At 33.8% G+C, this 17,119-nt stretch overlaps 1 protein-coding gene and 1 non-coding gene across 4 annotated transcripts in view; both read right to left on the bottom strand.

Annotated features, from left to right (window-relative positions):
- The window catches only part of LOC115448033 (synaptotagmin-10), a 45,501-nt gene that overhangs the window by 21,499 nt on the left and 6,883 nt on the right, over positions 1-17,119 (bottom strand). For 2 of the 3 annotated variants that reach the window (XM_030175331.2, XM_030175333.2), the window contains exons 4-5: positions 9,506-9,658; positions 3,412-3,534 (exon numbers count right to left, since the gene is read on the bottom strand). In XM_030175331.2, coding sequence (XP_030031191.1) covers positions 3,412-3,534; positions 9,506-9,658 — 276 coding nt within the window. The remainder of the gene's footprint in view (positions 1-3,411; positions 3,535-9,505; positions 9,659-17,119) is intronic. The other variant, XM_030175332.2, reaches the window with a different exon arrangement.
- Trnam-cau lies at positions 13,901-13,973 on the bottom strand. The gene has a single exon. It is a non-coding gene; the product is annotated as a tRNA-Met (tRNA).

Genomic DNA, 17,119 nt, shown 5'->3' with positions numbered 1-17,119 from the left:
ACCTATATTCGAACCGAGTGCTGGCGTACCGCACATGCAAGACAACTACGCTTCGTTATTTCTTTCTTATACGGCCGTAGTAGTGACCACACTGCACCTGCTTGTAAGCGCAGTGGGATCCGGATAGTGAAGACTAACGAGAGATGATTATCCCTCGCCAGTCGATACAATTATGCCGGCCTATTTAAAACTGGATATGCACAGGCATTCCGAAATGCAGCGTACATACGTGGGCCACTATAGCAGATTTGGCAATTTGTATACTATAATCGGTATCCGGGTGGAAATAAATATCCTACCAGCAAATTCCTTGTCCAAGACAAAAGGAATACCAAAAAGTCTATAACGTTTCTTCGTTTATTTCTAACACACATCCAATTATCTTCGCAAACTTTCGCAATTAATACACTAACAAGTAAAAGATATTTGATACGATAAAGGCTTTATAGCCGAATATAATATATAGTCGACTAGTGGCGAAAGAACCCATCCAAAAAGAGCCCGATACAACGTATAATTAAGACTTTCCCGCCCTCACACCCACCACTACAACTCCTGTAAGCCAGGATCAGCAGTGGCATGCATTTTATGGCACCCAGCAGTGAAGCTCGGCCAGTCAACATATTATAGGTTGTTATTATTATTTTTTTGTTTTGAATGACGAGACGAGCTTGCCGTTCGCCTGATAGTAAACAATACGACCGCCCATAAATAGTAGAAACACCATCCAACATCTTGAATAACATAGTATTCTTTGGTACTCCACTGCGCTCGACATCCTGAGACATAAGATGTTAAGTCTCATTATGTCCAGTAATTACATTAGTTACAATGTCCTTCAAACCGGAACACAACAGTGACTACACACTGTTGCTTGACAGCCGCAATAGTCATTGCGGTGGTACCTACCCAGGCGAACTCTCACATATAAGAGACCTACCACCAGTGAGATGCTAATATATGCATAGATGCGGTCTGCCTATCATTATAATGATAATAAGACTATCCATAAGTTAATAAAAGGAAACCGGCGAAAATATCTAAATGGACCCTCCGCCACTAACCTACACCCTCCAACCAGCCAAATTTTATTCATCAAACGCAATATCAATATAAAACTTCTCGACCCATAATTTGTTTATATAATTCATCGATTCAGTCTTTATTTCGAACATGGTATTGCACTTTGATAAGTCAATAAGAGGGGAAAAGTACTAACAAAACCTATAAAGATAAAAATGTCTGGCTTGTTTGTCCTACGGTCTGGTGCCTACTGAGAGTTTCTTTTATTTTCGTTTATATTGTAAGCTCGTATGTATTTTTTACATGAATAAGACGCGGAGGTCAGAGTCAATGCCATCGAACTTTAAATTAAAAGGCGATATATTGCACTGTATCTTGAAATAGGAGATCGTGCCGATAGCATTTCTGAAAGTTTTTATTTGACTTACGTCCGAAGTTGATTGCTGATGGTAGGATATGTTTTATATCCGCTCGGATAGTGACCACCGTACAAGCTGTTAAAACCCGTTATAGTGGCCCACCTAAGTGTGTCGCAGTCCGGGATCCGCCTGTGTATATCCAGTTCCAACAGGTCTGCATAATTGTGTCGACTGTTGAGGAGTAATCATTTCTCGTCAGTCAACATTCTATTGGATCACACTCGACTTACCGTCAGGTGCAATGGATCACTTGGCCGTGCCCGTATTAAAAATATTAAAAAGTACTCTTATTCCTTACGCGTAAGGTATTCATCATATTGTACTGATAAAATGTCTGCTAATAAAAAAACGCTCTGCAAATAAAATTAATCAGAAAGTACACGACTAGTTCAAAACTCTTATATTTAAAAACTTATATCGAATAGGTAGTCAAACATCTGTCAACAAAGTCCTAGAGAGCTGTTTAATTAATAACTCCAGGTATCGAAGTAAACTAAGCCGCAATATGAAGGAAGTTTCAAACATTAAGTCCATGAAACGGTACGTGGAAAATCCTTTACCTCGCAAACTTCAAACACATACTACAGCGATTATGAACATTCAATTTAATACGAAACCAATATAATAATATTAATAATATTAGCTCCGTATTATATACTGTCCCACTGCTGGGCACGGGCTTCCTCAACTGCTAAGAGGGATTAGGCCTTAGTCTACCACGCTGGCCTACCTCGTGAGAAAACCTGCATATTTGAGAAATTCTCTATAGAAATTTTGAGGGTGTGTCAAGTATACCAATCCACACTAGACCAGCGTGGTGAATTAAGGCGTAATCCTACTCAGTAATAGAGGAGGCCCGTGCCTCGTTTAGCCGTGTATACAAATATATGGCTGATATACCATATATATGATATATGATCACCAGTTACTAGCAGAATTACCAGCGTTTTGCTCCTTGGAGCAAAGCATATTACTGAGCTGAGGCCTGATTGCGGCTGCAATATCTCACAAATGGATACGTACTTGTCTATTATCTATGTATATATTAAGTAATACTGTGTCTTAATTGAAGCCTAAATATACTTTTCATCTATCTATATAACAATTATATTTATTTATAAAAAAAATAATAATATCACACCCATACCACCAATCCACTAACTCCAATGAAACTCGAACACCGCATGAAGTTCAACAACCCGGTAACATCTTAATTATGATCACGTGACATCAACCTTGATAGGCAAGGGTTCACAATCCCGAACGAGTTACGTTTTACGGCATATGTTTAGACAAGACGATTAATGTCGATTAAATTAGGGTCTACGTGAATATTACGGTTGTAATTTTCAAGGTTGAATAGTAAAATGAAGACTAGGGTAGTAGAAGTGGCCATGTTTTTCACTAATCAGGAATATTGTTTGCATCAGCCTCGTAAAGTTGGGGATAATATGCTATACACTGGTATTACACTGACCATGATAGTGCTAAAATATCCTTAATAATAAAGGAAGGTGCTAACAAGCCTATACTAAAAAGACCATATAAAAATCCCTTACATACTGTACGGAAGTTACTAGCGATCCCTACAGTAAAATATACTGCGACACATCCCCTTAATACTGCATTGGAAAGCAGCACACCATAAATTTACATAAGAACTCAGTAGAATTGATAGCGCTATCAGAGTATTTACTTCCCATGTGCTATTAAATCAACTTAATAACTTCGACATCTACAATCAGCCTTAGTTCGGTTGGCTTGGCGAATTTTTACGCTTTATCTATATCCTGTGATACAACCCCCGCCCCATTAACCACCAACGTACTCCATGTAATTTTGTGCCTTTGGACAACTTCAAAATATATGTGAAAATTTTCCCCTATATAGAATTCCTCACGATGTTTTCGGTCGTTGCAGCACGGGATAAATAAATCAAATAACTTTGAACTTAAGCCTAAGGTCTTACCTTCACCACCAGTGCCTCCACCTCCTGGTCGTAGCGCAGAGCGAAGTGCAGCTTCCCGCAAAACTCCAGCTCAGCACTGTCAGTAGATGATTGTCGGACCAGCTCGTTCTTGTACAGTTCCGGCTGTGAAAAAATTGTTTACATAGTATATTTTCGACATATAACTTTATTCTAAAGGTTCGGAAGAAAACGGAGCGATGTTGGATTTTCACGCTATGGCATAGAAAGTAAAAAAAAAGTTTTATGGTAGTGTGTGATCCGCTATTGAAAAGCCACAATGACGAAGGCTTTGATAATCAATAAGTAAAGGAATGGGTGTGGTACAACACCAAGAAGTTTAATAGAGTTTTTGAAGAGATAATTCTCCGTATAAGTGGTAAACCAAACTTTGATATTATAAACCTATGCTTAGGAAGCAGGAGCCCATCAGATAAAAATATCTAATTCAATTGGCAAGTGAGGCATTTAAAAGCCGATTCTGATCCGATGCCACTTCTCGTAACATAATCATATCCAAATAATTAAAAAAACACATTACATTAATTCTTAAATCTAACAATATTTAAGTCTACGCAGTTAAAATTCATAACCCTAATTCTCCCAGAAATTAAGCAACATAGTTAATCTATAGTAAACTCCAGGTAGATATCAAAGCTGATCTAGTACTACAAATTCAGATCTCCAACACAGAAACTAATCAAGTATTAAGCAGCGCACTCTAATTAGACGCAAACGGAGCTAATATGAATTTTGCTCTTTGAAACCTATTCGAACTAATCAGAACTGTACTACAGATTGAAAATTTTAATTTAGTTAATTATTTTTCCTAATGTGAGCAGGCTAAACATAATTTTGAATGCGTCTAAACGGAACGATGTGGCAATGCGGTGCAGAGCGAAACTCGAGCACTATTCCATTGCTATGCAAGATCATTACTTCACTGTCGTCAATATTAATTGTCTTCTTGAAGTTATTTTGTACGTGTTGCTAATGGTTTCTAAGACAAAAAGAGTGGTAGGAGACGCACAGGACGAGTAAGGTGAATGACGTGACAAGCCAGCTGCCCGCCTGATAGTAAGCAAGTCCATAAATTTAGAACTTTGAACTGCACTGCAATCGTCACCCTAAGACATAAGGTTTTAAGTCTTATAATTAATAACAATGGCTGCAATGTTCTTTAAACCGAAACACAACAGTGACTTAGCGGTAAAAAATGTATTTCTTTTTACCCAAACCGACTCTAGGGTACAAGAACTTGTCCGTTAGGAACTTAGGGCGATAATGATTAACGTAAAACTCTGATTAATGCATTAATGTCATCAGATTTTCAGGTATTGTTTTTTTCAAATTTATCTAATTATAACTGTAATTATATTCTATATACAGGATACTGTAAAACTATCGTAATTCCTTATTAACATTGATCACAAACCTGTCAATTTACATTTTTGATCTCATTTACTTTTACGAGGCCTGATGGCGGTAAAAATGTAATTTAAATTTAAACCTGACTCCAACACTTCGTGACCTTAAAATTTAACGAGTGACAATAAAAGAGAATTCGGTTCACCTGTTTTGATTTTCAGTTTACATTTCGTTTTATTAGCAGTAATAATAGCTTCTACCTTTATTGCGAAAATGTGTTGTTATTTTATTAGCAGCTATTATTGTTTTGGCGGCGATAGCCTAGTTGGGTGTGGAATGGACTGCCGAGACGAATGTCTGCAGGTTCAAATCCCAAGGGCACAAACCTTTGATTTTCTAAAATGATGTATGTATTCTTTGTGAATTATTGCTCGCTTTAGCGGTTAAGGAAACCTGCATACTTAAGGAGCAATATATAGGATTTTTGAGGGTGTGTAAAGTCTACCAATCCGCACTAGGCCAGCGCGGTGGACTAAGACCTAATCTCTCTCAGTAGTGGAGGAGGCGCATACCCAACAGTGAGATAGTATAAAATACAAGGCAGATAATATTGTTTTGGCCTGAAGAAAAAATGTCTTGGTATTTGCCAATGGCGCAGTTGACTTGTTAATGTAAAATATATAAAGGGTGAACGACAATCTTTTCCTGTATATATTTTCTTGGACTAAAATTAATACTTACCCGAGAATTAGAGGCTTTGCATCTATTCACAACTTAAACTCTGTACCCCAGATGCCATAAAATTCATGCAGCACTTAATAGACCTCGTTAAATTTGCAAATATAATATTATGTGAACAACTTCACCAAATCTCACGTTTATATAAATAGAAAAATATTTCTTAAACATGTTCCTGGATGTATTATATTAATATTCTTATAACATAAGACTGTATTCCATAATTCTCGCCAGTAATAACATGATATTAAAGTAATCAAAAAACCTTCAATTTATTTAATGAAACAAGCATTTCTATAAGATAGAAAACATGTATCGCCCACATTAAACAAAGCTAGTTTCCGAGACTAGTAAAATTACTAAAGGCTTTTTACAAAATATATCTTATGATTTATGAGCTATAAATTATCATGTTTCAAGGTTTAACACAAAGATGGCCAAATATTTAATTTTGGATATTAAATATTAACAATACATATCTTTGATGTTCAGGAAAATTGTTAGATTAAAGCTCTGGATCTAAGAAGCCTGTAAAATTTTCTATGTCAAAGATTATGAAACAAATATTTCCTTTTTAATAATAAATATTTTATTTAACTAGTTTTTAGATTTTATAGCGATTTTTCCGCGGTTTCTGGACTGGGGTGTTAGTCGTCCGAAAAGTCTAAGTAACAATATACAATACATTTTACAATTATCGTTTTTTTTTTTTATTTTAGCTGTCGACGGTCAGATTTAAGCCGAATGAACTCAGTCTCTTAAAAACATTACAGAAGAGACAATTAAAAATAAAAAACCTGCCATAAAACCCGAAAACTAGTTCGATACATTGAAATCCGTTCAGTATTTACGTCTAATAAACATCTAGTAACAACTTCACTAAATTTTACATTTTAACAACTCTTTAAATGATTTTCATTTAAAATGAATTAAGCCGTTGAGGAAATATTCTACAAGGGCGACATGGCGGACAAAGTAAAAAAAAAAAAAAGTAAGACAAGTCTTGCCTCCAGCATGAAGTCCTAAAAGTATTTACGCAGGTAGAATTCATTCGAGAGCGAATATGACATAGGTATTCCTAAAAACGTTTTATGACAAACCATTTGCATGAATACCTTTGCGTAGGTGTCTTGACACCTGTAAACGTAACATATAGGATCAAAAGAATATTTCTTTTATTGTATTCTCACTTTTCAAATCATATAATTTTGTATTTAATATTATGTCTTGATAGAGCTCATAATTTATTAAAATATACAACACTATTTTAGTATATTACAAACCCGAAATTAGTTTGTTGAGAATCAGTAACTCATTCCATTGCATTAATTTTTAACATATTATACATATATTATCTCAAAAACATAATGAAATTTAGTCAAACAGGTTATCTTTTGTATTAATAAAAATTCGACGCATGTCGGTCGCTCCCTGATACCTACTACTACAGCTGACCGTTACAAGCATACCCTTCCCCAACCCGCGGCCCCGCACATGTCCCGCTCGTTCTTAGCGGCGGCGCGGGCGGTGTACTTGATCTATCAATTCCGCGTGAGTTTTCATTGTTATCATTATTTTTGTATTTTTTATGTGATCATTTACAACAAAATCTAATTTGGGTATTTAGTTTTTGTTTACGTAGGTACTGATAAATTACATGCTTTGTTATTTTCTAAGTTTATAAGGATTATTTTCGAACAGTCCCTAACCATGGGACCAAAAAACCTCCGTTGGTATTTGATTTATTAAAGTCACGTGTCTCTATCAAAAGTAAATAGAATCAAAACACTATCATCTACCCGTCATTGCACAGGGTCAATCTGTTTGCGCGTGTTTTGTAAAGATATTAGTCACATTTGCATTTGAAAATTTGAAGATATTTCTAGAAATTAGTAGTCCTTGCCCGTGGTTCCCTCGTTAATGTTGTTTTTCGAAATGATGGTACCATAGAATACTCTGAAAAATCCTTACCAAATAATTGAAAAAAAAATCAAAATAAAACATTACTTTTATTTATCTGTTTATATTTAATTGTTACATTTTACTTTTTTCAGGTGGAAATTACACTGCCTCCATACTTTACAACAGGAAACAAAACTTGCTATTAAAGGAAGGCTTGATAGAATTTTATATCTTAAGCTGTCGGAAAAGCGAGGAAAATTCATAAGGAAATGTCTCGTTATGAAATTCTTTTCAGTAACTGAATATTCCGTTTCTCATTTTCATGACAAGGAAAAGCTTGTAGCTTCTTTTAAGATTATTTACAAAACATTTCGGTCGACTGATTCCATATCTACTTTACAAGATGTAGTTTTTCAATTAAATAGAGAAATATATCTAAGACCTCAAATGACGTTGATTTAGCCGAAGTGACTATCTACGATGTCTGAATTATATAATAGCAATAAATGATAATATAAAAAAAAAATATGTTCATCATTTTATAATATCAAATTTCAAAGATTTCCGAAATATTTTTAACATATTTCACTGTCACAATTTTCTTATCCGCATAAGAATATACGTCCATAGATAAGGAAAGCACAGTCTATTCTATTCGAACAACATTTAAATTCAGAATAGAATGTTTTTGACAGCGTCATTGATGTCAACGTGTCGAAATCAGTTGCGTAATGAAGGTCCCATTTTAGCTCGCGCGAGGCGTTTCGGAAATCGGGTGGAAATGACGACTGTCTGCTACATGCAAGCGTTGACGCTACAATGTATTGTCACGGTCAATGTCAGAGAAGTGTAGTTAAAACGAGAATGTTCTAGATTTTTAAAAATAGTGATAGTTTTGTTTGAATATTCTCGTAAGATCGAAAAAATATATCATTGTCTTAAATTCTTTTTTAAACATGTAACACTTTAACTCGCTAAAATTAAAAGCAAGAAGTACCTAATAAGGGCAAAAAAAATCAAAAGAGTCTAGAGTCTAACTAATTACTTAACATTTAGATCGAAATATTCTACTATAAAACTTGAAAAATGCATCCAAAACTAAATTTATAACAGCGAAAATATTTTACAAATTCATTCATTTACTTATAGGATAACCAGCAATTGTTACAATATTATGAAAATAACAATAAGTCCCAAAATATATTTATAAGTAACACCTTTAAGATGAATTCAAATCCAGTGCTTTGATTACAACTCGTATAAAACTGACAAACGAAAAAACGCTTCTTCAAAAAACATCTGTTTTACTAATTAAAACTTTCAAAACCCAGAAACTGTATAAAGACTGTTAATTAGAAATCTCAACTCTAAACATAAAGATCGTAAAGATCTGATTCAAACGGCACTCGTCGTGTACACTTTAATTAAGATAAAAAAAATGTAACCGAAAATGTTCTGAACACACAGAACAAAGGCTGTAATTAAAAAGCCGTTCACGCCAAAACAGACTGTTTTTACAGTGAATCTTTGATTTCAACTATTTAGTTCAGTGTTTGCTGATATTTTGCAGTCCCTTGTCGGGTATAATCTATACTTATACTACAGTGGTGATAGATCTCTCATATGTGAGAGTCCGCCTGGGTAGGTACTGCCACAATGTATATTTCTGCCGCCAAGCAGCAGTGTATAATCACTGTTGTGTTCCGGTTTGAAGGACATTGTAACCAAAGTAACTATTGAACATAATAAGACAACAATAGCAACTGAGTATTGTACACAAATGTGTGCGCACCACTCAATTGCACTCTCATAGTCCGTTGAGGCGATAATCCGATATACTGGAGAGAAATACTACAACGTACTCATACCGCGTATGCATTACAACAATCCCACTGAGGCTGTCGAATCAAAATTAGTAATTGTATATAGTCACCTTAGATAATTGTAGATAGGTCGGTAAGCAACGGCTTAGATATGCTGTCATTGTTTAAGTCCATCGGCAGCAAGAGCCACTGCCCACCAGACAGACCGCTTGTTCATTTGTCTATTAAAGCAATTAAGAAGACAGACTGTACCTGACTGAACTCACCTTAATAAGTCCAATGGAAGAATCAGCGCGCTCCAGGCTGCAGATGCTGAACTGGATGGAAGGCAGCTCCAGGCGGTGGGAGAGCTGACGCTGGAATGTCTGGTGGCGCGTCGGCACGATCGGCAGCGTGGTCTGGCGAAGAACCTGCGGGGCCAGTAAGGTAATCAAAAAGCGATATTATTGTGAAGACAAAAGGTTCATTTCTTAAACTATGATATAATTAATAGACTTGTATTATGTTTGTAGAATCTTGTATTCTCTGTCTCTTTTTTTTAAACACTATGTGTATCTTTAACAGTAAAACTAGATGCTACGGAAAAAACGTACAAAATCATAGTGTAATAAAGTTTATTTTTAAACTCTACCCGTTTTCGCACGGATTAAATATGCATTATTATGATTTAATAAAAACCTGCTTGCATACATTAAAAATAAATAGGTATTCTGCATATAAAACATAAACAGTTATTCTTTATACATTACATGTCCACATAATACAAAATAAAAGCACAATTACCTAGTAAACCATAACTAATATCATATTTGTAACAAATTGCATACATAAACGAATATTAACGCAACCCGGACGGTGTTACATTATCGATTTGCAACTAAATATAACTACATTTTATTACCACAATAATGTTGGAAGCAAATTGGATTCTTGGTAATGTACAGTGCAGAGAGATAGGTAAGTTATAGAGGAAACGAATTGATCGCATTCATATTTTTCTGGCGGTAGGATATATTTTATACTCGCGGGATAGGGAACACCGTACACAAGGTGTTAAAACCCGCTATAGTGGCTCGCTAAGTGTTTCGCTTTCCGAGATCAGCCTGAGAATATCCGGTTCCAACATGCCTGCATAATTGTGTCGACTGTAGAGGGATAATCATCTATTACACCCCACTCCACTTACCACAGATTCAAGTACCAAGTTAGTATATAGACTACATATCCCAGAAAATCGACTGCCTTGGTGTATATTGAGTTTTTCTTATCAGCTTGAAAGATTTTGCTTGATATGGCGAAAGGATCGGCCCTATCACATCATGGGACGGAGTACACACAGCGGGAAGTGGATACACCAGTTGCGCTTTTGTTTACCTCTTCGGGGTTAAAAGGCATGAGTGTAGGTATCCTAATCCAATCCAAAATTTACGCATTTAGTAAGCCCCATATACAGAGTAAAAATGTTGCTACGGATATAGAAGCTATTAGATACTAATTTTGAATGACTAAATATGAATAGTCAGGTTCATGTCATATTTTAGATATTGAATCCATCATAACCACCAATTAGCAATATTGGTTTCAACTAAAGGGCATCTTGGCTTTGAACTGCACTCGACAGAGACATTGTAAATTGAATCTTATATATCGCTGCAATTTCTCAAACGGAAATATAACAATGCTTCCACGCTGTTACTTGGATTGTATTTTAAATTCGTTGAAACGTCAGGAGAAATGTTTAATAAAAAAAAAACACGTTAAAACAAAAAAAACTATTCTTATATGGATATCTGGTATATTATTTTGTTTTTGTTGGATAAACCAGAAATCAAACATATTGATTCCTGCCCAACCTAATTTCAGGTAAGGCGGCTAATCTCAACAGAGATCAGCCAAGTACGCCGGAGATATAGTACACAAGTATGTGCGCAAGACACAGGTGCACTCTCTGGTCCTTCACACTCATAGTCCGGTGAGACGGCAATCCGACATGAACGAAGAGAGATCAGGCGCAGAACCAACGGCTTTACGTGCTTTTCGCGGCACAGGGGTATCACACCGCCAACTTACTGACTCTGAGCCGCGAATGAGTATTTTTTATGATGGAACAACCCAGTCACAATTATTTTGGCTCGACCCGGGATTCAAACCCAGGACCTCAGCGCATTAGTCATACTCGAACTAAGTACAATTATAACTACGTCACTGAGGCACTCTTACATACTATCTACTTATAACATAAATACCGCTAAAAGCCGAACAACGAGGACAAACAATACTGCGTGCCAAAACTTTCTGGGGCGTTAACTCTCGTTAACTATAGAAGATTTAATAAAATCGGCCCTCGAAACAAATTGTACACAAATTGAGTGCAAACTTCAAATTCATAAATTCAATCGGCTGCGGTAAATTGAAATGTTTTGAAGTGGAATAATTTCGATTGGAATGTTTGTGATTGATTTTGTGTTACCAGGTTAATGGGTTTATAATAAATAGGTCGGAGATAATCAGTTAAGTTTTAAATGAGGAATTTTTTTGGGACTTAGGTCTCAGAAAGGTTTAACATTTCTTAAGATGCATACTAAAAAAAATAAAAAAATAATAAATGTTGTGGAAGTTAATAAAACCGGAATGTATTCATAGCGAAATAAAATAATTTAGGAAATAAAAACATGTATCATAATTGTGTAAATTTTGTCAACTTTTATCATAACCAAATGGTACCTAAAAAATCTAAGACAAATTTACCATAATGTGGATTTATGTCCATGAAATTAAATGATAATTTATAACGCTTTTTTGCACAATGAAAACAGTCTCATTACAAACTTGTATTTTGTCCCTAGTGAAATTAACGTAGTCTTTGTGTGGTAGTCAGTGACCGCGGGCTACCGTTTGCAAAACGTCAAAGAAATTGTTACAACGTAATGGAAATTATTACTTTTTATTATTTCAATTTTGTTCTAATGTTGGTTGTACGAAAGGGTTTTTTGTACAGGGTTAGATTTATGTTGCTAAATGAAACATAAATACATACTTATTCCTCTATATCTCTGCTAACATTGTGCCAAATCTATGAATAACAAATATTTTCGCCACAAGTCCCGGTTTTAATTCTCTGAATTTTTTTCATTTTGTTGTTTACTGCGTATATAGTGTGTGTAAGTGAATTTCTGACTGAAAGCATGGATGCTGCTCCGGCGAATCCTCTAGAGCAGCAGTAGTGCCCTTAGGGCATAGCAAAATAAAAATTACTTTTATTAATATTTATTTCGTTCGATTCTACTTTTTTATTTTAATAAGTAATGGTCATGCGTTGTTTTCAATAAAACAAGCATAATATTTCATTAATTAACACAATGTCAAAATGGGATGATAAGATATACTATTTACAGAGCTATTCATAACAAAAAACTAGCAAAAAGGTCACGTGGTTTTGACTTTAGTACGTTATCTATAACATTTAAGAGTTTTGTATATTCTGTTAATTATAATTTTCATTAATACAAATCAATAAAATGCCCTTTCTTTGACCACAGGAAAATATTTAAATATACTAATCAATAGGCGATTAATTCAAAATTGTTTAATTTGATAAAATTACCAATACACATACCATTTTAATGAAAACGAAATATTTATGTTTAGTAGCGCGTTGCCGCCATCGCGTCATTTGTTGATTTACTTGACACTCTCATCCTGACCATAGATTCTAACTCGATTATAAAATAAAAAAAAAACATTAGACTACCCCATTTCATTCCCACACGCTGTATGTAAAACTTTTTTGTGCCTTTGTGTGCGACTCAATATACACCGTGATTTTATAGCTGTTTTTGAACCGACAATTTTAAATTCTCTATCAATAATAGAGTTTAAAAAAATACCAATGCAATATTTTTTTTTATAAAAATTAATATTTATGTTTACGAATGATAAATGAAACCTCGTGGTAATGCAACTAAATCTTACGTACTACTACGATCGGTGCCATTAATAAATATGAATAATTGTCGCGACGTTACTAAAATTATCAAACTAGAACGAATGAAAAATATTTCAAAAACTATTTTTTTTATTATCAACAGTAAAATTAATTCACAATATTTTTGGTCCTACAAATTGTTCTAAGTAACAACAATTTGATTTAAAAAAGACTATAAAATCAAGGTTGTACGAATATATGGTTCTTTCTTTCTTTTTAATACGAAGTATAACAATTTCTAAAAATTACGAAATTAAAACAGAATTAAGGAATATTATATTGTTAATCAAAGAGATGAGAAAATTAATTCTTTCATACAATTACTTAAGACTTCAGTCGACGCCGGTTTCATGCCAACGAACGATTGCCATGTGCAAAGAATAATTCACTTAGTAGATTAAAAGATGGGGATTTTTAATTGACTTACCCGGTATACCGTCGCATAAATATTGGCAAGAAAAGATCAGAATGATTTTTATAACTAACAACCTTTTACGTCAAACCTTAGGGTTTTATATTAACGTTTCATATTACATTTATTTTGAAAATAATAACCAAACTTTTCAACCTTCTAAAAAATTCTTGAGTGATATCAAACATTTCAAAAAATACATACGATAATAAATTATATTTTGAAAAAAACGTACAAAACCCGGCGACGGATTTTTAAAAATTATGCCCCGGGTGAGGATCGAACTCACGACCTTAAGATTATGAGACTTACGCGGTGCCTACTGCGCTACCGAGGCGGCAGGAATTAAGACAAAATAACACATCTGTAGATGTTAAACAAAATAATAATTGAAGGTAGATTGAAAAAAAATACATCAGTCGACTATAAAACAAATGATTACCTTATAAATTGTTGGTTTTAATTTGTAGAAAATATAATATACGAATATCCGTCAGTTTGATAAAAAAAAACTCCGAACCCAAAAAAAAAATATGACTTTTTTTAACATTTTTTTTGAAATGAAACTCCGGACCAAAAAAGAAAATATTAAGTATTTATACGATTTTTTTATTAAACAACATTTAATATTTTAACGATATTTTAATCTACGCTTTTTTTTCTTCGATTCCAATTACCTTTTAAACGCAAATACCATCAAAAACCCAAACGAGGTATTGGTGAATGACCTCCATAAATCCACAATACCCATACAAAGGCATTGGCCCCGAACGTTAGTGATTACAATGAAAAAGATGATTTATTTCGGACCTCGGGGACATGGGCGTTGGCGCCCCGACGGAAGGAAACGGGAAACGTTTTCAGACAAATGTAAGGAATATGCAGAACTGAGTTTTATATAAAATATAAAGGTACGATCTTCATAAAAAAGGTTTTACACAAAAAAATTAAGAAAAAGTTAGATAGAATACACAATGCGATGCATTCAAGTTTCGTGTTCATGATTCTAATGTCAGATTAAATTCGACGCACATTTTGGATTTGAAAAAACATCCAAGACTTGGAAATCGACAGTATATATTTTTATACTGGCAGGGGTGTAGCCAGTTTTACATTTAAGTGGGAAGAGAGACAGTTCACATTTGTTTTACCGGAAAAAGCGAAAATTTATGAAGGTTATGCCAACATTGACTGTTATGACAAGGAAACCACAAAATTCTTAATCGTGTAATTTAGATTCTATAAATTTCGAAAAGTAAATCGAGTTCTAAATTCTTTTGACGCGAATCTAGGAACGGTATCCAAAAAAAATAACATTTAGTAATCTAAAATAGTCCAAGCATATATTATAAATCCGATTGAGTTACTTACAACACTGCCACTAAAAATTTATACATTTAAGTTGTTTTTAATAAACCCCTGGAGGGAGACAGTGGATAATAAAATTATTAAGAAATCGACTAAGACGTAATTAACTATGCAAAATAATTTTACAAAATAAAATCGTTAAAATTTGCATTTATTATTAAATTTTTAAATTAAGAATGATTGATTTCATATTAAGCCGTTTAAGCCTCATCCCAGCTTAATTACTTTCGTAATTAGGCGACATGCACAAAAAGTAACCTAATTTTCAACAACAAAAGGATAGCTTTTCAATACACAGTTTTAACGTATCATTAATGTGGAATAAGGCATCACTTTTCTGTAACAGGTATAATTAAATCACGATTCTTGTTATTAGATATTACACTGAAATATTTTTTAAATTGCCACTTTAAATTTCGTGTATTATAAACTAATATTGTTCTAGACTTCCACTCCGAGAAAATTCCGGTATCTAAGTCCATACGATTACAGGGATAGTAAATAGCCTATTTTTTGATCCAAGATTTGGTGTATCTGTGTATCAAAATGTCTATTTTCTATTGAACCCTTTTTTATTTTTTACCATCGGAGCTCATAAATGTGACTTTACTGCACCTGTTAAACTAAATTAAGCTAAGAAAGTGCCGGCAAAAGACACAAGCATCCTTGGACGGTCGACACAGTCATGCCGGCCTGCATAATTGCTTCTTCACGCTTCGCTTGAAAGACCCCAAATTCATTCAAGTTCATTTCAGGTCCATAAATATGCCTTTAAGTTCGTTCAGGTCCATTGTATAAATTTTAGCCTTTACAACATATTATTATGAGATAAATAAAGAAGTATCATTATGTCAACTAAATATCTGCACTCATTTTTCTAGTACAAAACTGTTTGCTCATAAAATGCAAGTATTGGCACAACGCAATATCTTCCGTTTTAATTATACCCGCTCTCCAAGCTTCATTTGCACAATCTGTCTCAAAGAAGTTCCAGATTAAAATATTCTCAACTAGAAACAATAACACGAGACGAATAAAAAATAAATTAGTTGCGACTGTGGCGCCATCTGTATTTGTTGCGACTTATTAAATTTCAAATTAAGTAAATTAGTGTAAATATAAAATATTAATTTTTTTAATTAAGAGTTTTATTCGCGTTATTCGTGTTTTTGCAATTTATTCCACTTCGTGTTGTCTGTTCGTACGGTTAAGTTAATTTGAACGTTTTATGTCTCGTAATATGGTGAGAGCGTTCGTTGGCCACAGCCTAGCCTTACCACCTTTTGGTAATATTATTCTTCGCCCAAGTATTCACCTTGAAATGAAATAGATCTACATATACCGAGTTAATAAAAGTTTAATAAGTCATTTAATTTTATTCTTCGGTCTTATAAAAGTACAGATAGAAAAAACCGCAATCCGAATCGAAAATCTTATTAAAATATTTTTCATTTATTGTTTATTCCAAGAAAAAGATCTTTCCATATAAACACGCATTTGTTATATTATTTCTAACCAAGAATTAAACTTATTTTTCTCTTTAAGCATGGTGTGAACGACACAGATATATTCTGAATAACAGTCACATTGTTTAGCAAACTGCGGCCATGTTTGCGCAGCCATAAGCATTGAAAGCTTTCTAATGTAATCCCTTCAACCCATTAAAAGTGTTTTCTTTGAGGGATTCTTTCTTATTTTGTTGATTTAAGTGAATTATTATATAGGATACTTTGTTTATTAACCCGATTTTGTTACAGAAAATTTAGAGTCTTTGTCCTGATTATTGGGAAGTTGCAAATTCTCAATTTATTAGTCATACGACAAATATGACATGTCCGTCAGAATTTAAAATGACATTTAGTTGTGTGTAACAATTAACAGAGTAACCTTTTTATTAAATAATATAAAGAACTTTAATTAGAACGAACTACATTGTTCTTAATATATATAAACAAATATATTAGTTATACTTTAAACGCTGGATATAGAATATTACGTACTATATCCAATTTATATATCAAAAAATAATATTTAATATTATTAAAAAATATATTGTATCGAACTATCAGCGCCATCTATTAATCTATTCCATGTACATATTGATTGGTATACGTT

This window comes from Manduca sexta, chromosome 7 (assembly GCF_014839805.1).
Source record: "Manduca sexta isolate Smith_Timp_Sample1 chromosome 7, JHU_Msex_v1.0, whole genome shotgun sequence".
Taxonomy (NCBI): Eukaryota; Metazoa; Arthropoda; class Insecta; order Lepidoptera; family Sphingidae; genus Manduca; species Manduca sexta.
This window is presented reverse-complemented; position numbering and strand designations above follow the sequence as displayed.